At 43.1% G+C, this 23,378-nt stretch overlaps 1 protein-coding gene across 1 annotated transcript; it reads right to left on the bottom strand.

The window, feature by feature from the left end:
- Positions 1-383: 383 nt before the first annotated feature.
- Positions 384-18,183, bottom strand: LOC146608662 (sodium- and chloride-dependent GABA transporter 2-like). Its single transcript, XM_085347420.1, has 15 exons — positions 18,134-18,183; positions 17,760-18,004; positions 17,460-17,594; positions 12,758-12,898; positions 12,561-12,651; positions 12,349-12,481; positions 10,842-10,976; positions 10,148-10,251; positions 9,162-9,286; positions 8,210-8,322; positions 7,982-8,119; positions 7,799-7,901; positions 4,603-4,703; positions 2,444-2,614; positions 384-2,343 (listed from the first exon to the last, which is right to left on the bottom strand). Coding segments are annotated over exons 1-15 (1,875 nt in total). The 5' UTR covers positions 18,136-18,183; the 3' UTR covers positions 384-2,205.
- Between the last annotated feature and the right edge of the window lie 5,195 nt (positions 18,184-23,378).

Genomic DNA, 23,378 nt, shown 5'->3' with positions numbered 1-23,378 from the left:
CTGTCTGAATTCCTCCCCACCCGCTGCTGCTCTCCCTCCCTCTTTAGTCTCCATGACACCCTCTCCTCCTCCTCCTCACACACACACTCCATCTCTCCTTGACTTCTATCCTTTCACGGATGTTAAACCAGCAATTCGCATCAGGATGAGGAGAACACTAATCACGGCATTTGTTCCTTTTTCCTCCACCTCTCTCCTCACTTCTTCGCCTCCGCTCGTCCACCCTCCTTGTAGAAGCCAGGTGTGGCCTCAGCATCTGTTATCGCCCCACTGAGGGAGACCGCGACGCCTCCCGGGGCCTCCCGGCGACACACCTGCACGCACACACACGGCTTGTCACACGAACTGAATTAAACAGTCGACACAAATGCTCATGTCCACAATGTTTATATATATATGTATATTAATATATAGTCATTTAGAAAAGAAAATAACAGTACAGATGGAGGATTTCAAAATAAAGAGGCACATGCATACACTTGTAAACAGAGATGATGACACACTTGGATCAATCTGAAGTCAATCAGAAAGACATCCAGGTTTGACAGCAGTTTCAAGTTTCCATAAGAGTCTCTTTATATCTTCGAACATACTGCATTTGAACACATCACAATTGCTCAAGAAGAAGCGTTTCCAGTGAAGAACAGGTTGTGTCCTAAAGCACATTAAGTTACTGGAGACGTCGCCTCCACTAGGCTGAACGGTGATAGAAAAAAAACAGGAAGGAAAGTAGAGTGTAAATAATTAAAACATATTCTTGATTTACATTTCAAGTCCAAACATAAGGAACTGAAGTTGTTCAACTAGGACACATTCCTTCATCGCACTCCTGGTGTTAGTTTTCTATGTCGTAAACATATCTCTACTATCATTTACACGCTGTCTTCAAAGAAGTCTACTGCGTTCACACGTTAGAGCCGCAGAGAAAATCACAATAAAGAGGTCGGAGAACTAAAAACATTTCAACTCAAAAGTGATGTAAAAATTAAAAAATAAAGTCAGATATATTTTTCTGACAAAACAGTTGCAGCAGCAGTACTGCATTACTGCATGCTGGCTGTATGCATGTTTCCCTGCAGTGCACAGCTGTCTAAATAATGCCTCAAATCTTTATAAAAACTGCACAATTGCAACAGGAAGTAACAAAAAACCCCAAAACAAAAACAACAGTAATTAACTTTTTTAACAACAAAGACGTGCGATGGATAAAAACCGATTGCTGCACTTGATCTCAAGCACTTGTGCGTTGGCAGCAATAAAAAGGACTTGACTGAATGTCTTCTCTACTTGGTCTGAGGGTAAGACGTGTTATGATCCATTCAGATGCCATGATATTGCCATCACAGAGGGTGAAGCATGAGAAAAAAAAACAACCCATCCCTATAAATTACTGCATAACACGCCTGACTCATGGAGTCATTTCAGTTTATACCTTCACCCCAATGAATCGATGCACTCTTTTAGTGGACTCCAAAGCAAAGCAGTCATGCTAACGCAAACAGTAATCTCTCAGGCTCTCATAGAGAGTATAGCTCTATGTATGTATGACTGCTGGCAAATAAAGGGAACATTAGTCCTGCGCGCAGACAGCCAGCAGAAGCTATAATTATATGGTCCTTAATTACATGAATAAACTGAGACAACAGGAAAAAAAGCAGGTAAAGAGATAACATGATTCAAAGCCAGAAGGGTGTGCTGTTTTACAATAACCAGCTCTGGCAGGCAGGGTGTGGGTCTGGTGCAAAAGATTAAACAAACTGTGTCCCAGTTCAGGGCTGGACCCTCTGTAGAAAGCTCCAACCTGAAGAAACTATTCCAATAGCAGCTAGATGGTGCGTTCAGGTAGGTCTTGTTTAGTTTTGTTTACTTTAACTGACGTTTTCACTGAACTAATTCAAAATAACCTTCTAAAGTTAAATATGTGGAAAATATATCAGCTTTATCATCTGAATGCTCCTGTAGATGAAGGCCGTTGTAGATGATGTGGATGTCCTCTGAATCCCTTCAGAGAGCCCATAATTGAAGGATCACCTTTTGAGCTGATTACAACATTTAGTCAACAAGTACAGACTGATGAGGATCCAGCCCCTCTGTTGGTATCCAGCAGCATTAGCTCTAAAGTTGACCCTCTGCCCTGACACACCCGACTGACCGAGCAGCAGCCACTGTTACATTGTTGTCAAGTGTCTGTCGGGTCATCTTGTCCTAGATGATTTCTTTTAACGGTGCCTTTGACTTCTCAGTGAGAGGCAGACTGGGGCTGGAGGGGATCGCTGACTGGTTGGAGAGGTGGTGGAAGGTCAGTGACGGGGTTTCAACGGGGCTGCACAGGATTTGGAAGCGCTGCGGGATAGAAAGGTTGCAGTTAGTTGACTGTGGATCAGCGTCATTAAAGGCACAAGACAGTTTCACATCCAACAGCAGGAAAAACACATTGTATCACCTGTGTCAGGGTTCCCGGGGTAGTGACCAGGGCGTAGATGGCCCAGATGGGAAGCAGAGAAACGGATGAGAGGGTAAGGATCCAGCCCAGCGTTGTGGCCCATACTGGAGCCACCAGTCCTTTCCCCAGGCTCAGTGGTGACCAGCGCACCAGGGAAAATATAAATGTGGCCTGAAGAGGGGAGAAAGGAGGACGGGGTAAATACTAAAGGTCTAGGCCTCTGTCAGTGCGCCCCAGGGTGGCTGTGGCTACAATGTAGCTTGCCATCACCAGTGTGTGAATGTGTGTGTGAATGGGTGGATGACTGGTTGTGTAAAGCACTTTGGGGTCCTTAGGGACTGGTAAAGCGCTATATAAATACAGTCCATTTACCATTTAGGCTTAGACATTTTAGGCCAAAAATGGTAAATCAGTGTTTCCCAGTTAAACAGCAGCAGCGATAAATACCCTCCCTGAGAGCCCTTTAATAGCAGCTGGATGTAGACGAACAGGTGGCTATTTACTCATTCGCTGTTATGCGGTCGATGAGATGTCTCCTAATGCTCTCAATAAATATGAGACCGGGAAAGAGTCTGGCTCTGTCCAAAGGCAGTAAAACACCTCTGCTGCACAATAAAAACATGCAGTACCTCTCCCAGATTTTCATCTGTGCAAAACGTGTTTGAATTTAAATAGTTGCTGATTATATTTTTATACTAAATTACAACTACGTGGACAAAAACAAAGAAACCCCAACGACCTTGGGAAAGGTCGTAAAATACGGATCAAACCAGAACGCAGTGATCTCCAAAACGCTGAAGCCCCATATTTAACCTAACAAGTGAAGAAACAAAGAAGTTTCTCAACATAAGATTTCAAAGAACAAACAGATTATCATTAAATGACTCAAGGCTGAAAACCAACGATCTTTATGGTTTAAGGCAGTGCTGCATTTAAAAAAAGACACAATTCTGTAGTGGAAATCATTTCATGGGCTTAAAAATACTTGAAAATTGCAAGTTAAACCTCAGAAAGTATCTAGAAACCCTCACAACCAAACAACAACAAAACAATTCTACAAACAAGAGAGGCGATGCTGCCGTCTTTGGGCCACAGCTGATTTAAGGATGGTCTGACTAAATAAGACTGGAACTAAAAACGAGTATCTGGAGCGGGAAGTGTGTCCATAACTGCAGCTTTCTTGAATGTGTTGCTGGCATCAAATTGAAAAGCAGACTACATTTTTCCAAATAACTTTTGACATGCTGTCTTTCTTCTGTTTCAGTTGAATGTAGCCTGAAATTATTTGCATTCAGTTTCCATTTACATGTCAAAGGCACTCCAGAGGGTCATCAACATGGCCCAAAAAATCATTGGACATCCTCTTCCCTCCCTGAAGGACCTGTACAGCACTCGCTGTCTCAAGAGGGCACGCAGCATCCTACGGGACTGCACACACCCAGGACACCGGGTGTTTAAGCTGCTGCCGTCTGGCAGGAGGTTCAGGCTGCTGAGGTCCCGAACAAATAGACTCAAAGACAGCTTTTACAACAGGGCAATAGCCCTGATCAATGTAAATAGCTGACCTGACTGGATACCTCCCTGGACTTTTTAGGGGGAGGTAACAATGTTTAAAACGATAACAATAATATTTATATTTATAACAAGGTGCAATAATAATTAATGTGCAATAATAACAGTGTGCAATACACATACACTTATTCTTCTTTTTTATACTAAGTTAATATACTGTGTTGTGTTGTTTGTTACGTTGTGATGTGTCATATCGTGTCGTGTTGTGTTATATGTAGTGCCGACGTAGGACAGTTTTTCCAATTTCATTGTACTACTGTACTATGTATGACTGTGCAATGACAATAAAGAGTTATCTTATCTTAAACAGTGTTTCAACTCTTTTGGAAACTGCTCGCATCCAGTGCTTCTTGCGTCCTGCCAACGGAGCTCATGATTCATTTTCTGCTCTGGAGGTGGTGGAATAAAAAGCCAACCTCACTGATAGAGAGACAAACAAGTGGCACACAGATGAACCCTGATATTTTCCTGAGAGGTGGAAGGTGGAATCTGTATGAAATCCCACACCTGTGCTAATGGACATCCTACTTCACAACAAACAGCTCATAACAAAGTGGAATGCAGGTCAGCGGGTGGAGGTTACTCACAGTGCACACGATCGGGGTCAAGTATTTCCAGCACAGGTTGAAAAAAGGAAGAGGGCTGTAGCCGGTCATATCCCTGATGTTGGCGCTGAAGCGCTCTGCTCCTGTGGCCAAAACAAGAACACAGTGAGGTTTGGTTGTGGTTCAGTTCACATCATGGTTTGGCAACGGTGGCCAACTGTGCTTAGAGAACATTTTTTCTTCCTGGTATTCATCGCCAGAGCGGAAAATACAAGCAAAAAAAAAAAGGAGAGAAAAACAAATTATAACTGAAATCGCTGCTGCACAGGACAAACAGCCAAGCTGCTGTTTACAGCCTGTCCACGCTCATACACTGACATCACGGTGAATGACCTTTGACCTTTCAGATATGAAATGCCATTATGTTATTTTATCCTTTTGGGCAGTTGTGTGGAATTTTGTTGTAATCTTGTGATATACTGGCCAAGCTGAGGACACACACCAAACTGTCTGACTACCAACCCTCCTGAAATCCACACTAGTGCTTTTCTCGGCAGGCTTAAGAAAGTGAGCAAAATGCTATCAGTACCTACAGCTCTTTTCTTTTCTGTCTGGAGTGGTAGTAGGAGGAGCACAAACTGTCACATACTCTGCAACTTAATTCAGTTTTATTAATATATAACACAACAACCTCAAGGCGCTTTATATTGTAAGAAAAGAAACATCTACAATATTAAAAAGGAACTCCAACAATCAGACGACACCCTATCCGGTTGTTAAGTCTGACGTCACTAGCCGTGTCTGGGTCTAAACTCCGCTGCAGGTCCATATATCAAACGATCACTATGGCATTACTGAGAGTTGAAAAACTGTCTAAAGTCTTTCATCTTTAATAAAATGATCAGCGTTCTGCTCTACCAGGTGTAACAATTGAGGTTAACATCCAGGCATCCATGAAAACGGAATTTATGACATTTAATGGAGTTAGAAGTTAGCAGGGAGTTAGCTCGCTAGCTTCTATCTAAATACAATATAGCATGTCCTGACTGTGGGGTTTTGGAAACAAATTAAAACGTACAGCTTTCTTATCACTTCCAGCATAAATGAAGACAGAAAACTAAACAGCAGTGACGTTTGTAGGATTACTGAAGTTGGGCTAGCTGGTATATAATGATGTGCTACGTGACCGCTAGCGACACAGCTATGTTAGCATAATATAAACAAGCTAACTTTTTTTTCCACTCGATAAAAGTTAACGTGAGTTTTCTCGGTGGTCAGAAACAAATGTAATCGCATGGCAGGATGCTGTAAAAGGACCAAACTTCAGCCAGGAGAACAACTGAGATAATCCATCCACAATACGAGGTTAGTCATTCATATACTGCTGCATGGGCTGGGCTGTAGTTACATCCTAAGGTTTTAAAAACTGAGCTTAAATAAATGATTAGCGGTAATAAAAGCCGAGGGAGGTCAACAGTGATTACTGACTGTTTTAGGAGCTTTTTGAGATTAAATAGAAGAAAATACAAAACATTAAACATGTTAACAACACAAAAGCCATATTAAACGCAGACTACTTTAGACCCGGAAGGAGGATTCGTCGCGTCATCACTGAACAACCGGATAAGGAAGCACTTGGCGACAGTGGGAAGGAAAAACTCCCTTTTAACAGGAAGAAATCTCCAGTAGAACCAGGCTCAGGGAGGGGTAGAAACAGGACAAACCACCACACTGTAATGACTTACTCAATAACCTTAAAGCAATTTTGACACATGAAAGCTGGAGAATCTCGGGAGAGTCGGATGAGGAAGTTGTCTGCAGCTTTTCTTTCAGTTCAGTTCAGTTCAGAGTGTTAGTGGTCATCAGAGTCCTTAAAAAACTGTAAATTCCCACAGCCGTAAAAAGGGGGAAAAGGTGCAGCTGAGTTGTGAACGCTGTGTCGCACAGTCCACTTAAAACCCTTCTCCTCAACTCAAGGAGAGCCATAAAAACAGGCTTTTTGGCCCTCATAAGCACCCACACCTACAAACACATTCTCTGCTGGAGTATTCAGCCTATTTTTTATCTCATGAAATGGCAACATATATTTTTTCTAACACTTAAAGTCGACTGTCTAACCTCACTGAGCGTTTACTGCATTGTCCTGATGTATGCATATAAAACACTCCGTCCATTGCACTTTTAAACAAACAGTGTTTTTGTGAATGCTTCAGACCTCCATGTCTGGCTGGAGTGGGGGCTCCCTGGGGCCAGCAGACTGAGACTGAGAGGCGACAGGGCCCGGAGGCTGATTTAGGGCCCGGAGGAGACAGACAGGGGCCTGGCTAGGAGCCAGTCTCCCTACAACAGTGGGTAGCTGCAGCCATGTTAATATACTGTCTACTGCCTCTAAGTGGAATGCCGGAGGAGGGGAAGAAGTGGACAGCGAGACTGTGTGTGTGTGTGTGTTTATCAGATTTGAGGACTTATATTCATTAGTGATAAAAGTTCTTTTTATTTTCTATATAAGAGCAACCAGCTTAAGATTATGTATAATCTCATTATCCTACTGCCTGAGCTCCAACTGAATTTAATTAAAGTCAGACTAGTAGAAATGACTCGGACACTATTTTTCCATTAATTTAGTGCTACATTAAAAAAAAGAAAAGAAAAGAGCAAATAAAAATCAAACAAGAAGAGAGGAGACCAAAGCAGGAAAAAGGAGTGGAGAGAAAGAAAATCAAAGAAAATGGAAAATAAGCTAAAAAATGGAAAGAAAAGAGAATTCAAAACAAGAGTGGAAACAAGATAAAGGAAAGAACCAGGAAAATAGGATGGCAAAAAATATAAGAACATTGAAAAAAGTATTTAAAAGAAAAAGGGGAAGAGGGGTTAGGGAAATGAAATGTTACACCGGAAGAGTCAGTTTGCGAAGGATCAGAAAGAGCAGTGTGGCGAGGAGAAAAAAGGGGAAGACAAGGAAAAGATTAAAATTGAAAGGAAATGAATGATTAGATTGACAAGGAGATTAGATAAAGACGGAAAAGGAGGAGAGGAAAGGGAAGGAGAAGGAAAAAAGAAGTAAAAGGGCACACAAAACAGAAGAGATGAGGAAAAAGGGAGATGATCAGAAAAGGAAGGAAAAGGAAAGGGGGAAGAAGAGAAAAAGGAATGGGAAATATAGAGTGGAGGGAAGAATCATGAGGACAGAAAACAGGTGATGAAAGGGCAAGGAGCAGGCTAGAGTTGGGATTTGTACCGTAGACCCAGCCGATGGCCAGAGACTGGAAGATGGAGAGAAGCAGCAGACTGGCTCCACTGCAGGAGAAATGGTCATAGATCTGGAACACATACAGACCGCCCTGCACCACACAGAAGAGACGACTCATTAAAAACAGGCTACTTCTCCAACACAACACATCCATCCACCGGTGTGACTTACCGGTGTGACCATGACCAGTCCAACCAGGAAGCAGACGATGCAGACAAACAGCAACAGCAGCTCTCTGCGGTGACCTCGTCTGATCAGGTGAGGGTACAGGTCAGTCACTGATGTCATCAGGGCCTCCAGGCTCACAAACTGCACGAGACACATATGTCGGCGTGTTTCCGAACGCAACGCCAGTGGAGAGAAATTCAAAGTTTGTCGAGGGTGTTAGTCTGCATCTACCTGTGTGTCCAACCCCAGCATGATGATCATGAGGAAGAAGCAGACAGCCCAGAGTTGGGGTACGGGCATCATGGCTACAGCTCTCGGGTAGGCGATGAAGGCAAGCCCGGGTCCTGAGAAGACCATGAGACCAAAGATATTACAAACAATTAATATAAGTTTCTTCTGACATAAAATAATGGAAAATATTTACTATTTTTATCACATTATCATTTAGAGCTGAGCTCGGTTTTGTCGGAAGTTTCTTCCTTCAAAGAGAGTTTTCCCTTCCCACTGTTGCCAAGTGATTATTAATGGGTGGGTTGTCTGTGTAGCCACCACGAAGCACATCATTAAATACCAGCTGGGCCAACTTCAGTAACCCTACAAACGTCACTGCTGTTTAGTTTTCTGTCTTCATTTATGCTGGAAGTGATAGCAGAGCTGTACGTTTGAATTTTTCAGAAATCCCTCAGTCAGAACATGCTATATCATCTTTAGATGGAAACTAGCGAGCTAACTCCCTGCTAACTCCGTTAAACTTCATAAATTCTGTTTTCACGGATGCCTGGATGTTAAACTTCATTGTTACACCTGATAGAGGAGCCACACTAATCATTTTATTGAAGATGAAAGAATTTAGACAGTTTGTAACTCTCAGTGACGCCGCAGTGTTCTTATGACTTTGGGACCTGAAGCAGAGTTTGGACCCGGAGCAGGCTAATGACGTCGGACGTAAAGACCGGATTGGTATGTGTGACTAATTTTATGCTTCATTATTATTTTCACCACAAGGGCATCTTGATAAAATCTGGTTTGGGATCACTATCACTTCTGATTGTTTCACACTTCCTCCTCATGCTTTAACAGTTAAATTAAGAGTTAAATTAGCCTGTGGCACAAAACACCACAAAGTCAAAGTCTGCTGACTTATGCTGACAGTTCTGTGTCCTGAAGGAAAACAGTCTCTCACCTGATTGGGCTACGGTGCCTATGTCCACGCCTTGTTCCTCAGCCATGAATCCCAGCACCGAGAAGATGGCGAATCCTGCCAGGAAACTGGTGGCGCTGTTCAGGAGGCACAGCATAAAAGAGTCCCTGGAAAAATACATAAATACACACAAAATTAATCTGAGTTAACTAATTAGATTTCAATACAGTGCTGCCCAAAAGTCTTGAGCCACCCCTCATTTCCTTATATTTGAGTGGTAAAATCATGCAAACATACATGAAAATCCAGGATATGAGACAAAAAGGGAGTTTGTACAATTCTGACAAGCTTGAAAGTCGATATTTGATACGACCACCTTAATTCTTTATGTGAAGATGGAAGTTTTTGGCTAATAGGTCTAATAGTGAAAATGGTCGGGTACTAGGACTGGACTGAAAGTAGGTGAAAAAGCAGCCAATGTCCAAAGAAAGAACCGTGAAAGACCTTCAGAAGTCTGGAGAACTATTACTCAAAAAACTGCACAACAGTCTGGCTCCTGGTAAGCAGTATATACAGAGGGTGTCTCAAGAGTTTAGCACAGCACTGCGCTGAACACAAAAAACACCCTGTGAAAACTGAAAGACAGAACACAACCCCACTGAGGACTTGATCTGTCCTGTTACTGTAAATACAAGCCAAGAGTCAAGAGCTTGGCTCTTCCTGAGTGTGTGTGTGTGTGTGTGTGTGTGTGTGTGTGTGTGTGTGTGTGTGTGTGTGTGGGAGTCCTACAGTGTGGGAAACATGGCAGCGAGGGCTTTTCTTTAAGGTGTGGCTGTATCAGTGTGTTTTCTCTGTCCATTCCAGCCATTCCTGCTGGAAGCCATCTGACCAGTGGGAGCTTACATCTTACATTTCAGCAACTACAGTTTGTCTCAAGTCAAGTGGAAGAAGGAGAAGCCGTGTGGCCGACTCTGTTTTTACGTGGTTGTATGCATACATGTCTGTGTGTGTCTGACATAGTGTCTCACTTATAGCAGTCATTGTTGTATTTGTTGTAACTGCCCAGAGCTGTGAGACTTCCCAAGCAGATTCCATAAGAGAAAAATATTTGGGTACCTGCATCCATCCATACCTACAGAAACAAAGAGAAACAGAGAGCGAGAGGAGAAAGTGAAAGGACATGTTAGCCCACAAGCTCATATCTAACTGACTGATATACTTTATCAGCCTTGGCTGCTGTTTTGGGGTCAAAGGTACACCGTACAAGATGTTCTATATTACACAGTTTACAGGTAACATGACACAAACTTGGCTAATTAACAGAAACAAATAGATACTGATGCTGTCAAACCGTACCCACACGATAATAACAAACACTTTTTCACACCAGTGAAGGAGAGTTTGAAAGTCGCTTCTGAATTAATAGAGCGCAAAACCACAGCGACAATAAGATCTAATGATCTAGTGATGAAAATGTGGCACAGAGCAACAAATCAGATGTCACGTTGTAAACTACATTCAGCTTCACAACAATAATCCAATCTCCTTCCTGCTGTATGGCAGATCTGACATTTACTCACCTGACAGTGCGGCTCTCCTACCTGTAGGAGCTGCCGTATGACCTGCAAGAACGACTAGAAAAATGTCCTCCGACGTGATGCTTTTCAAAATCTGCCACCGTTTACGGACACATAAAGCGAGTGCGCGTTTGTGTTGCTGTACCTGTGGGTCAGCCAGGCGGGTAACGTTGGGTTTGAGGTAGTAGATGATTCCCTGGGTGGCTCCGGGCAGGGTGGCACCACGCACCAGCAGCACAAACAGCATTACATATGGAAAGGTGGCCGTCAGGTACACCACCTAGAATGTACACAAGAGCGTGCAGGGATGTGGTCGCAGAGACAAACAGGGAGGATGTGACTGTGATGTTCTTTAAAAAAAAAGAAAGAAAATACTACAAGAAGGAAAGTTGGAGTCTTAAAATCTGTTGACTGACGGCGGCGGAGGCACAGCAAATAAGTCCGACAAAGTGGCTGCAGTGTCGTGGCCCTTATTTCTCATCTGCTACATGAAAGGAGAATTATGTTTTGGACTTTACCGCTCCTCGAGGTTCTGTTTAAAAGACTTTATGTCACCATAAAAATGCTCCTGCCGTAGATATTTTTAAAATTTTATAAATAAATGGGTGCCATTAAATTATATCGTTAGCTTCATAGCATAATTGCCTAAGTCATTTGACTAAGTCAATGACTTAGGCAATTATGCTATGAAGCTAACGATATGTAAGCATGTTTTGTTTATGAGGTAGGCATTTGGTTTTTTATTACTTTTTCATAGTTCCTTTGGAAACTTTTTTCTTCTCAAAAATGCATGTTGGCTATGCACTGTGTAAGAGGGAGAAAGTCACACACATTCTCCTGCTTCTACCTTTCTTTCTAAGCAACCTTTTGATTTGGAAATATGTCCAAAATCAGCCAGGCAGAGTTATAAAATCCCCTAACCTTTTCCCTACCCATGCTGGACAACATCCACCAATATTCACTCTTAAATAGTACATAAAGTACATAAAGTAGTATTCAGGACAGGCCTAGTTTCTTCATATTTTAGCAGAGAAGCCCTGTTTTTGACAAGTGAGCAAGCGCTGGCTCTGCTGCACACCATATAAATAGTTACCGAGAGGCGACCACCTCCAGTGACACCTATATTTATCTGACCCTGTGCTCTGGGGGATTGTAAAAACAGTTTTCACACAGAGGTCAAAGCAGTTCTCATGATATCCATTTTTGTGGGCACAAAATGCTGACTTTAAAATTCAAACACTAAAACTAGAAAAAGTGTCAGAAGTGGAACATTCGCAAGAGCTCAAACACTTGTTTCTATCACTTGATGTGGGTGAGCACCTGGAAACCACAGATGGAACTGTGATGCTAATGCTATGTCTAAAAACTTGCATTCAGTATGGTTACCTAAAAGTTTTCTGGTGCTACAGAAGACTAACGCTTTTCTGACATGACTGCTGAACACTTTACTGCTGAGCTTATGGGCTCAGTCCCTCATTTCGGCCAGACTCCCAAAACTTGTTGGTCACAAGTTGTTAGTCAATGAGCGTGCACTCGTCACATCTTACACCAAAGATGGATGCATCCATCTTTTACACTGTCTATGGTGGCAGCTTAGACATGTAGCTGAGACAGAGAGGGAACTTGATGAAGCTGATGTGTCGACTCCTCACCTTTCCGGTAGACTTGACTCCCTTCCAGACGCAGAAGTAGCAGATAAGCCAGACGGCGGCCAGACACAGAGCCAGCTTCCAGCTGATCGGGCCGAGCCCGTCCAAAGTGCTGGACAGGCGGAGCACCTCCCGCCTTAGAACACACGCAGCAGGTGTTAGCACCAAAACTGTTTCAAGCCTCATAATCAATACTCTAAAGATGTTACACTCACTCCCAAAACTCCATGACAGGGGAAGTGGCGTTCTCCGGCAGGCTGCTCGCGTTGGCCGTTTGGTTGTAGGAGTCATATGAGAAACACGCTTCTGCAGGAGGACACACACAACAGACCCCAGTTTGCCTCTTAAAGTCTTTTGCATGGTAGCGTCAAATTGCAAGGATGACAGCTTCTGATTTCCTGTTTTTACTGACTCGTGTTCCACGTGTTGTTACAGTGCGACCACGGCAGCTCCGCCTGGAAGCTGTAGGACAGGTATAAGAGAGCCCAAGCCAGGATGACTATGTAGTAAACACAGCCGTGCAGGATCATCACCTGGCTAGCGTAGCCGAGACCTAAGGAGACACAACAAGTTGCAGAGAAGACAAGCGGACACGTGTGGTGAGTTATGTGAGCATGAAGAGTGGCATAAATGAGCTTCAAAGCGTCCATGAACACGCCCTCTGTTATCAGTTCCAAGTCACTTGAGTTTGAGATGAAAGCATCCCGTTACTCAGACACTCGACTTGCAGCCCACACTGAGTACATCTTCATTAGATATGAATGATAGTCTTATGAGGCCCTGAGTGGGTTACAAAGTGTAGGCTGTTTGGCTAGACAAATAGCTGTCTGTGGTATCCGCTAATGAAATTCAGGCCGCATCTGACGACGGGCACGCTAACTGCACAAACCAGCGAGGAATTCCAACAGAAGCTTTTCTTTGTCCAAGTTTGCAATAAGTACGAGGACATGTGCCCGAGGAAGTGCAGGAGTTTATTCCAGTGCTAAACACATGGCCTTCATGCAGCTAGCTGTCAACAAAAACAGAGTGTGCGCAGATATGTGTGTGTGTGTGTGTCTGTTTGTGCACGCATGCATCTGCAGGCCATATGGGCCAGAGTGGCAAATGTTGGAACAAGAATAATTTTTCATTAAATAAAAAAAAACAAACATAGCTCCACTGACACAAACACACACATACACCAATTTCAGAGGCGGTCCAGCAGCTAGCATGCTACTAGCATTAGCTGAGATGAACAAGCGTAACTGGAACATTTGGGTCTCGTCTCTTCTACACGCTCTTTGTCCCTTTCAGCAACTTTCACACTTTCTCTAGAAACATGGCAGTTACCCTCAGGGCTGCATTGCTTTGCTAACTACTGGTTGGAATCTGTGTGGCAGGTTAAGTATTTTTTGTTTTTTTTTCCCCATGCATGCCAAAGTTGCACACCCTGCTAAAGTGTTGAGCAAACACAGAAACAGCTCCGGGGCTTGTCTAAATCTGAGAAAGAAATATATGACTGTTTTGTTTTGTAAGAAGCCTCTGCTGTCACAAAAATGCCCACAAGGTGTCAACTGGCAGTGCTGAACACAAAGCTGTGAATGACAAAAGCCTCGTGTCCAGTTAAGCATTATTATTATTATTATTATTTTTTTTTGCAGTTTCTCTTAGTGTTTGGTAAGGTCGCAGCACTAAAACCTGCTTGGGTAGGTTATGGAGAAAAAGAAAATGAGTTTAGTTATGGTTCTTTACAAGATCAACACTACACCTTGAAAAACGTGATGTGTCCATGTGACACTGGAGATGAGAGCAGTCTCATCACAGGGTCCCTTCATATAACATAGACTTGCTCTATCCCTCACACCATCTGTCCCGTGGTTTTTTTCAACTGCTGTGTTAAAGGTGAAAGATGAACTTGTTGGGTTGTGATTGTGTGTTTGGTTAATACTTATCTGAAACTCCTCTCTTGGACAGCGAGATACAAAGAAAACAAGACACTGCATGCTGTTCTTGGTCGGCAGGGAACGTGGTGCCTTTTGCACTCTTGAGCTGTTTTAAAGCACAAGCTGAGCTCCACTCTCCACTGCACATGCACACAGCTGGCATTTTCTGATTGCAGACACACTGTTTGTACAGGTTTTGTATTAACGTGGGAGCTTTGAATGCTTGTGCCAATATGGATGAAGAATGAGAAAAAAAGGCAAGGGGTAAAACCAGAAAACAGCACTGGGCAAAAATCTTGAGCTACCCCTCAACTTCTTTATAAGTTGGTTCCAAGGAGTCAGACTTTCTGGTAATTTTTTTAAAGTGGTCTTTAGCAATAGTTCTCCAAACTTTCTGAAGATCTTTCAAAGTTTTTCCTTGGACATTGGCTGCTTTTTCACTCATTGTTTCACTACTACTGAGAGTCACTGCTCACCTAATGCGGAGTTTTTAATGGTCAAATGCAGACCTTATTATCTCCCCAGAGAACTCACTTCGATCATACTCACAGCAGTGTATATCCCCCCCGACGCTAATGCTAGGTTGGCCATGAAAGAACTTTCTGCAGCCATTAACAAACACCAGAATAAACACCCCGAGGCTGCTTTTATTGTTGCTGGCGACTTCAACCACACCAACTTAAAGACAGTCCTCCCCAGATTCCACCAACATGTCTCCTGCCACACCAGAGGAGACAAGACTTTAGACCATGTGTATTCCAACCTGGCTGGAGCCTACAAAGCCACACCCCTCCCCCACATTGGACAATCGGACCATCTCTCCCCGTTCCTCACACCTAGGTATTCACCACTCATCCAACGTGTGAAACCTGCTGTGAGGACAATTAAAATGTGGCCAGAGGGGACAGACGCAGTGCTCCAGGACAGATTTCAAAACACAGACTGGAATATGTTCACCCACACAGACCTGGACCAGTACGCCTCATCTGTACTGGATTACATCTCCAAAACCACAGACAGTGTCACCACCCAGAAACGGATCACCATGTACCCCAACCAGAAGCCTTGGATGAACCGGGATGTTCGTCTCCTCCTGAAGGCCCGCAACACCGCCTTTAGGTCAGGAGATGCACACGCCTACAGTACAGCCAGGGCTAATCTAAAGAAGGGCATCAAAAAAGCCAAACACCATTACAAAAAGAAGGTAGAAGAACACTTCTCTAACTCCAACCCCCGACGCATGTGGCAAGGACTCCAGACCATTACAGACTACAGGACCACCAAACCCTCCCCCGCATCCTCTGATGTCTCCTTCCTCAACGAGCTCAACAACTTTTATGCTCATTTTGAGTGAGGGAACCCCACAACCACAACCAAAGCAGACATGACACCAGACCACCAACCTCTGACTCTCTCCCCCACCGATGTAGGAGCGGTGCTGAGCAGGATCAATGTCCACAAGGCTGCAGGTCCTGATGGCATCCCCGGGTGTGTTCTCAGAGCGTGTTCTGGGGAGCTTGCAGGAGTGCTGACAGACATATTCAATCTGTCCTTGGCCCACGCTGTGGTACCGGCCTGCTTCAAATTCACCTCCATCGTCCCGATACCCAAAAACTCCAACCCATCTAGCCTCAATTACCACCGCCCAGTAGCACTCACCCCCATCATCACTAAGTGCTTAGAGCAGCTGGTCCTAGCACACTTCAAATCCTGTCTCCCCCCTCACCCTGGACCCCCACCAATTCGCATACCGCCAGAACAGGAGCACAGAGGATGCCTGGACACCTGGACAACAACAACACCTACGCCAGAATGCTGTTTATAGACTTCAGTTCAGCATTCAATACAATCCACCCCTCACAACTCATCAGGAAACTGACAGACCTGGGCATCAGTTCCCTCATCTGCAAATGGTTACTGGACTTCCTGACCAACCGCCCCCAACATGTCCGGCTGGATAACTGCTGCTCATCTACAATCACGATGAACACTGGTGTACCACAAGGCTGTGTGATGAGCCCTTTCCTCTACTCCCTGTTCACCCACGACTGCAGACCTGCTGATGGTTCCAACACCATCATTAAGTTTGCACTGATGAGGCCACGGTGATTGGCCTCATCAGTGACAACGATGAGGCCGCCTACAGGGAGGAGGTGGATCGTCTGGCTGAGTGGTGCGACAGAGACAACCTGCTGCTTAACACCGAGAAGACTAAGGAGCTCATCGTGGACTACAGGAGGAATGCTGACCCACATCCACCCATCCACATTAAGCGGACGGCTGTGGAGCGTGTGAGCAGCTTCAAGTTCCTGGGAGTCCACATCTCCGAGGATCTCACCTGGACGACCAACTGCTCCAAGCTGGTCAAGAAGGCTCACCAGCGCCTCTTCTTCTTGAGGACTCTGAGGAAGAACCACCTGTCCTCAGACATCCTGGTGAACTTCTATCGCTGCACCATCGAGAGCATCCTGACCAACTGTATAACAGTCTGGTACGGGAACTGCTCTACCTCGGACCGGAAGGCGTTGCAGAGGGTCGTGAAAACTGTGCAGCGCATCGCCGGAGCACCACTTCCTGCCATAAAGGACATCTATAGGAAGCGGTGTCTGAAAAGGGCTGGGAAAATCATCAAAGACCCCAGACACCCATCACATGGACTCTTCACCCTCCTGCCCTCTGGGAGGCGCTACAGGAGCCTCCGGACTAAGACCACCAGGTACCGGAACAGCTTCTTCCCCACAGCTGTCAGACTCCTGAACTCTGCCTCCTGACATCTGACCCACGTTAAACTCATGGACTGAACATACACACACACCCACAACCACCTACACACACAATGGACAACTGTACCCTCAAACACACAATAATAACATGGACTGAACCACCACTCACAACCACTAGCACTTTATATAGCCTCTGTAGAAATTATCCACATATCTCACTTATCTTAACTGCACTACTGTATAGTTCTGTGTAAATAAAACATACTGGACTGAAAAGACGCACACACATCTATTTTAAAGAGGTGCAAGCACAAACTCGTGCATGCAGTTATACAGACATTTGTCTTTGGAAGACTGAATTTGATATGCATCTAATAGTAACAATAATACATATTTGATTAAATAATGAGGAAAATTTTTTTGGCTGATATTACTGTTGGCTACATAAAACAAAAGGAAATAAGAGTACCTCCAAATAATGGGCACATATTCCTCCAGGCACTGACCCCTCCCAGGCTGGTGTACTGTCCCAGTGAGGTCTCCAGGAGGAAGAGGGGGATGCCGCACAACACCAGGAACAACAGGTAAGGTACAAAAAACACACCTGTGCCAAACATAAAAGGTGCTTTTAAGGAGCAAACCAGACCAGCTTAATCTTAATTTCAAGTCACAATGATTCTGAGAATGAGACTGGAAAAATAGGACAGGGAAAGGAGAAAAAAGAGACAAAGACACTTTAGACAATGCCAGTTTTACTTCCTCTCTTTACCTCCACCATTTTTGTAGCAGAGGTAAGGGAACCTCCAGACGTTTCCCAGACCGATGATCTGCCCGGCTACGGCCAGGAGGAACTCAGCCTTGGAGGCCCACTGGCCTCTGGCTTGTAGGCCGTCTTTGGTAGCTTCTTTTCCCATTGGCAGGCTCCCCTGGGGGAACTTGTTTAGCAGTGTCCCAGCAGGATTTGGAGGCAGTTGATCGGGCATTGCAGGTTCTGGCAGTGATACGAACACAACCCTGAATAAGGTGGAAAAGATAACGGAGACGATCAGGATGAAAGCAAATAACAGCTCACAACTAGTTCGGACTATTTGGAGCAAAAATAAAGTACAAGAAAGTAAAAGAAGGGGGCACGAAAGATCTCACATCTTCGCAGCCAAGCCTGAACGACAGGAAGCCGAGTGTGTCTGCTGGCAGTTGGTTTGGCTGCCTCACTTATCTACGATGCTTGTGTCAAGGACAAACTAATGTGGGTGTGTGTACTTTATCTGTGGACTGCAGGACTACCCCTTACTAAATGTGTCAGTTTCAACATAACTGGGAACTACTTCATACATTTAGGTGTTTTGTAAATGTACACACGGTGAAGGACATCCAACATTCAATAACTATGTCTACCTTTTACCTTAACTCCATCCATTGACTTGTAAAACTCTTTATTAATTTGTCCTTTAGTAAATTAATATAGTTATTACAGCAGCAATAAGACACTCTGCTCCTTGTTATGTTAAAAATCTCTGATATTCAGACTATTGTGACTCACCAGAGTTTATGATGATATTCTTTATTATTCTTTCATGTAGTATTAATTGAAGTAGAGCCTCTAAACTTTAGAACATTTCTTAAATATGAATTAACTGTTAAATCCCAGCAAAAGCAGTGAGGGTTACAATAGCTAAGGTTTCGTAACGTGTCGGAGACACTTCCTTGTTTACTTTGCGTAACCTAGATCCCACTCTTCCTTTCATAAACATTGTCAGGCCACGTGACCACCAAATACTGATATAACAAACACACCTAACACAGCATCTTTTCTTTTATAATCACTTCTTTTTTTAACCTTCCACCATGACTGGCCCGCTTATAACACCGAACATAAAAGCAGAAACGCTGACAATGTAACAACACATGTGTAGCTTCGGTTATCCTTGAAGTGAATGCTTTCCGTGTAACAGTTCCATGCTGAGGTTAAGCTAACGGCGGGGACCTGAGCGCTAGAGGCGGGATTAACACTCAGGATGCTCAACGAATAATGGCTGTAATTATTTCCCCGAACATGTGTCGTTACGCTCGCTTGTTATTTCACATATAATTTTAAAAATGTGTCAGAGAATTCACGGTGATATTGCCTACCTCTACGTTTCCAGTACTTCTTAATACCGCGACCACCCCTGTATACCGGCAGGGAAATGGTTTGTTCCGGGCACGAGCTGCTGTGTGAGAGACTGCTGGCCGGTGCAGCGTCTCAATCCAAATTTATACAGGCACTATGTTTGGGTCTGGTGTGGCGAGGGGATGTTAACCCGCAAGATGCAGGTTACAAAATGAAACACAAAGCATCATGGATAATGAGTAGTGTAATTTAGCGTTGCACAACAAAAGACTTACAACACTGTTATTGGGTACCTGCTCTCCACTTCCTTATCAACCTTAAGAATCTATCGCGTGTACTAAACCCGCTCTTTCCTCCAAGTATTTTGGGTTATTTTCTGATGAATATGAGTCATGTTAGGTCGTTTCTCAGAAACCTGTTTCCCACTATGTTCTTTTGCTACCTGTATCAGTCAGAAAACTGGTCTTTCCTGCTGTTACATCCTTAGTAGTGTTGCTTGTAGGCCATTAAAAAAGCTAACATTTATTAAGCTATTTAACATATAGTAGTGATTGTGTCTTCATTATGTCAGGCTTTCATTTTGCTGCCACCCACCTCAAATTTAGATGTGATCACCCTTAGAAGTCACTTAGTTTTATTTATCCATAATATTTGAGTGATGCATAAGAATGGGTTATGCAATTCATAATAATGATAACAGCACCAAAACTAGTCAAATGAGCGGCTATTATCCACATCCTTCCACACTGTAGCTGCTTTTTCTTTCCTTGATGAAATTTGCATTCTGTGTGATGGCATAAGCTGAAATAGCAGCAATGAGGGTTTCTGGCAATGCACTGATTTCACCACATCTATCATCTGCCACACCCTTATCTCGCGCTGTACTACTTGCTGTCGCTCACAGTAGGGCTTAGGGAGATTCCTACCTAAGTGATGTCATAATTAGAGCTGGCTGAATTTTTTAAAGAGGAAAGGTTCATCAGTTGTATTACCTCTTTTGATAGAGGAGAGAAAGAGGAAGAACACAGAGGGAGGACATGTAGACGGTTGGTGTGACAGAGGAGGATGCTAGGGTTAGGGTGGGATGGAGCAACCACTGTGAGAACCTCTAAAGCGAGCGGCCAAAAGAGGAAGAAGCACAGGTAACACTGGGATGTTCAGTGAGTGTTTGTTCTTGAAAACAGTCAGTGTCAGTCGAGGCTGTGTTTTCCATCCTATTCTATAACTTCCTTAGGTTTCTCCTTTTTTATGAAAAAAAGAGTAGACCTTGCTAAGTGTTCAACTTCTACCTGCTCCTGTAAAGGTGTAGTATGTGCATAGTGTGCCAAATGTAAAATTATTGTTATGTTGCCTTCATATATCACATGGACTGTAATATTCAGGGATAGTACTTAGGCTTTTCTTTGCTCTTGTTTTCTTGATATGAATACTATACACAAAGTTAAACTAACCTAACTAAACTAACTTTCTACTATATGAATATGTTTTAGACTTTCAACAATTAGAGAAGCACAAAAGGAAACTTTGAGTATTCCAACTTAGCTAATATAATTAGCTATATTTAAATAAACAAAGTGAGGGTTGCAGTGTAAACGGTCAGTCTGCATTCACGATGTCCTCATTTTGGGCGTTGCCGTATTGCCAGTCTTTGGATTATCAATAATTAATTAGACCTCAGAGAACCTGAAGGGCTTAATAAAGGCTAGAGTTACAGTGGATGGAGTAGACAGGACTCATTCATTTCACTGTGGGCGATCGTGGCTCAAGAGTTGGGAGTTCGCCTTGTAATTGGACGGTTGCCAGTTCGAGCCCCGGCTTGGACAGTCTCGGTCGTTGTGTCCTTGGGCAAGACACTTCACCCGTTGCCTCGCCTCTGTCAGTGCACCCCAGGGTGGCTGGGGCTACAATGTAGCTTGCCATCACCAGTGTGTGAATGTGTGTGTGAATGGATGGATGACTGGATGTGTAAAGCGCTTTGGGGTCCTTAGGGACTAGTAAAGCGCTATACAAATACAGGCCATTTTACTGTTGTGACTGATTAGCTTGATTCTTTTAAAATTCTCTATTCTTGTTCATGAGGTGGTATTTTTCAATCTGCTGTACATGTCTACTAAGCAAAAGAATGAGAACACATGGGGTGAAGCATCGATTACATACTTTCTGCAGTCAACAATGTCCACCATCGCATTTTTAAGCAACTTCATTCTAGCAGTCTGAGTGCAGTCGGATTTTCTAAGCAGTTCAATTTATTCAGAATTTGGATGTCAAAATTTAAACTAACCCTAACAGTGTAGGGTACCTGAAGTAGCTGTCAGCACATTTAATTGGCTGCATCACTGGCTCACTGCTCACTCAGCTGAACAAATATAGCCTCACTTAGAAAAAATATCTGTCTTTTTTGCTTTTTCATTCAAAAGAATAACATTTGCCTCCTGAGACATATTAGGTTACACAAGGTGTATAAATCATATGCAGAATTGGTGGATATTATAAATGGAGGACATACGCACATCTTTAAGTTTAAAAACTATGGACTACAATAAGATGTGAATTAGGGACTGAACTATGAACAATAAACAGTAGTGCCACTGGACTTTTATACAGACACTTTTATGAACCAAAGAGAAAGTCAATAAGATGAAAATGAAGACAGATAACACCATCCCTGAGAAAGGAGGGTAATTTAAAAAAAGCAGAATAATCAGATGAGACAAAAAGATTTTAACTTGATGTATGTAACTTAATTAGCTATGAATTTTCCCTGGAATTCTGTAACATAAGTAATAATTTAATGAAATCTGGTCAAATAGAATTTACTTGACTGGTATATATTAAGTTTAAACCAAGCATTTGCCTTAAGGATGAATTATTTGAACGTATACACCTTTGATTTGATATATTTCAGTTACATTTTACCCCAAACTATTGCTTCATATTTATTGAGTTTGAAGAATAAATTTAGGAGTGCAAGCTCAATATAATAATTTGACATTTGTTGAAAGGAAATTTTTCCAAGAGATGAAATAAAGTAGAGAGTTGCATCTGGAACTTGTGAAGTGTTGCAGCGTTGATGAAAGCAAACATCGGTCAGTCAGGGAAAGGATCTGCTGGAAGTCAGATCAGCTGATTCAATCAGCTGACGGGGAGAAGTCTGTTTCAGGTCTTTTAAAGGGGGTTTCTGCATATTATGGTGGAACGACTGGATTCTTCTCCATTACCTGATGTAAAGCCTGACTGAGCTCGGGCAAATCTTAACAAACTTTCTACCAATTTGTAGAAATACGAAAGACTCCATTATGCTGCATACCTATTACAACACTGGGAGTTGAGATGAGACAGCCTATACTAACTAATTACTGCAAATATAGAACGCCGTAATGAATACAAGGTGATTTTGACTGAATGCAATCAACGTACCACAAGATATGAAGACTACATTTCAAACTGACTACATCACATCCATAGACCTTTTAGAGTGGCCATAATGATCATGACTGTGTACTTTTCAAAGGTTTAGATTATATGTGTTTTAAAGGTCAGATTAGCAAACAGAGTTTACGTTTACTGAACAGTCACTGCTTGGTTTACTCTGAAGTGGGAGTAAAAAAATGTACGCATTTCAAAACAGATCAAGATAACAGAGTCACCTAGTTACGTGCAACAACAGTAACAAATGTGTTGTTTGAGTCATCACATTTTTGCGTTCCCAGTGTTGCTGTTGAATGCAATAATCCAGGTTATTTAAGGGCAAGAACAGGACATCTTATCTTGTTTACGTCTTGTGGAATTGTATGATTATGTTGATAAAGGTTAATCATTAGACAGTAGTAGATACATATGAAGGTCTTCTGTTCTCTACTGTCCACATGAACCAAATAAAGCTGTCTAAATACAGCTACACTCACTTTGTTAGGTACACATGTTCAGTCACTCGTTAATGCAAATATCTGATCAGACAATCACACTGCAGCAATCAGTGAAATTTGGCATCTAGACGTGCTGAAGTTCAACCTGAGCATCAGAATGGAGAAAAAAGGTGATTTAAGTGTCTTCGAATGTGGCGTGGTTGTTGGTGCCTAGGGTGAGTAATTTGGAAACTGCTGATCTGCTGGTATTTTCCCACACAAACAACTCTAGAGTTTTTACAAAATGGTCAAAAAGAGGAAACATTCAGGGAGTGCAGTTCTCTGGGTGAAAATGCTGGAGGTCAGAGGTACATGTGCGGACAGCTTTGAGCAGATAGGACTCAAATTACCTGTCGTTACAAGCAGTGTATGG

The sequence above is a fragment of the Diplotaxodon limnothrissa genome, linkage group LG23, assembly GCF_057381915.1.
Source record: "Diplotaxodon limnothrissa isolate DT_005_m linkage group LG23, D_limnothrissa_male_GT1.1, whole genome shotgun sequence".
Taxonomy (NCBI): Eukaryota; Metazoa; Chordata; class Actinopteri; order Cichliformes; family Cichlidae; genus Diplotaxodon; species Diplotaxodon limnothrissa.
This window is presented reverse-complemented; position numbering and strand designations above follow the sequence as displayed.

What these genes read in the sequence shown, in the direction of transcription:
- LOC146608662 (XM_085347420.1), bottom strand. An exon ending in TATGTGCCCATTATTTGGAG is followed by an intron (nt 12,899 to 17,459) that starts GTACTCTTATTT and finishes GTGTCTCCTTAG; the next exon opens with GTCTCGGCTACGCTAGCCAG. An exon ending in TAACAACACGTGGAACACGA is followed by an intron (nt 12,652 to 12,757) that starts GTCAGTAAAAAC and finishes GTCCTCCTGCAG; the next exon opens with AAGCGTGTTTCTCATATGAC.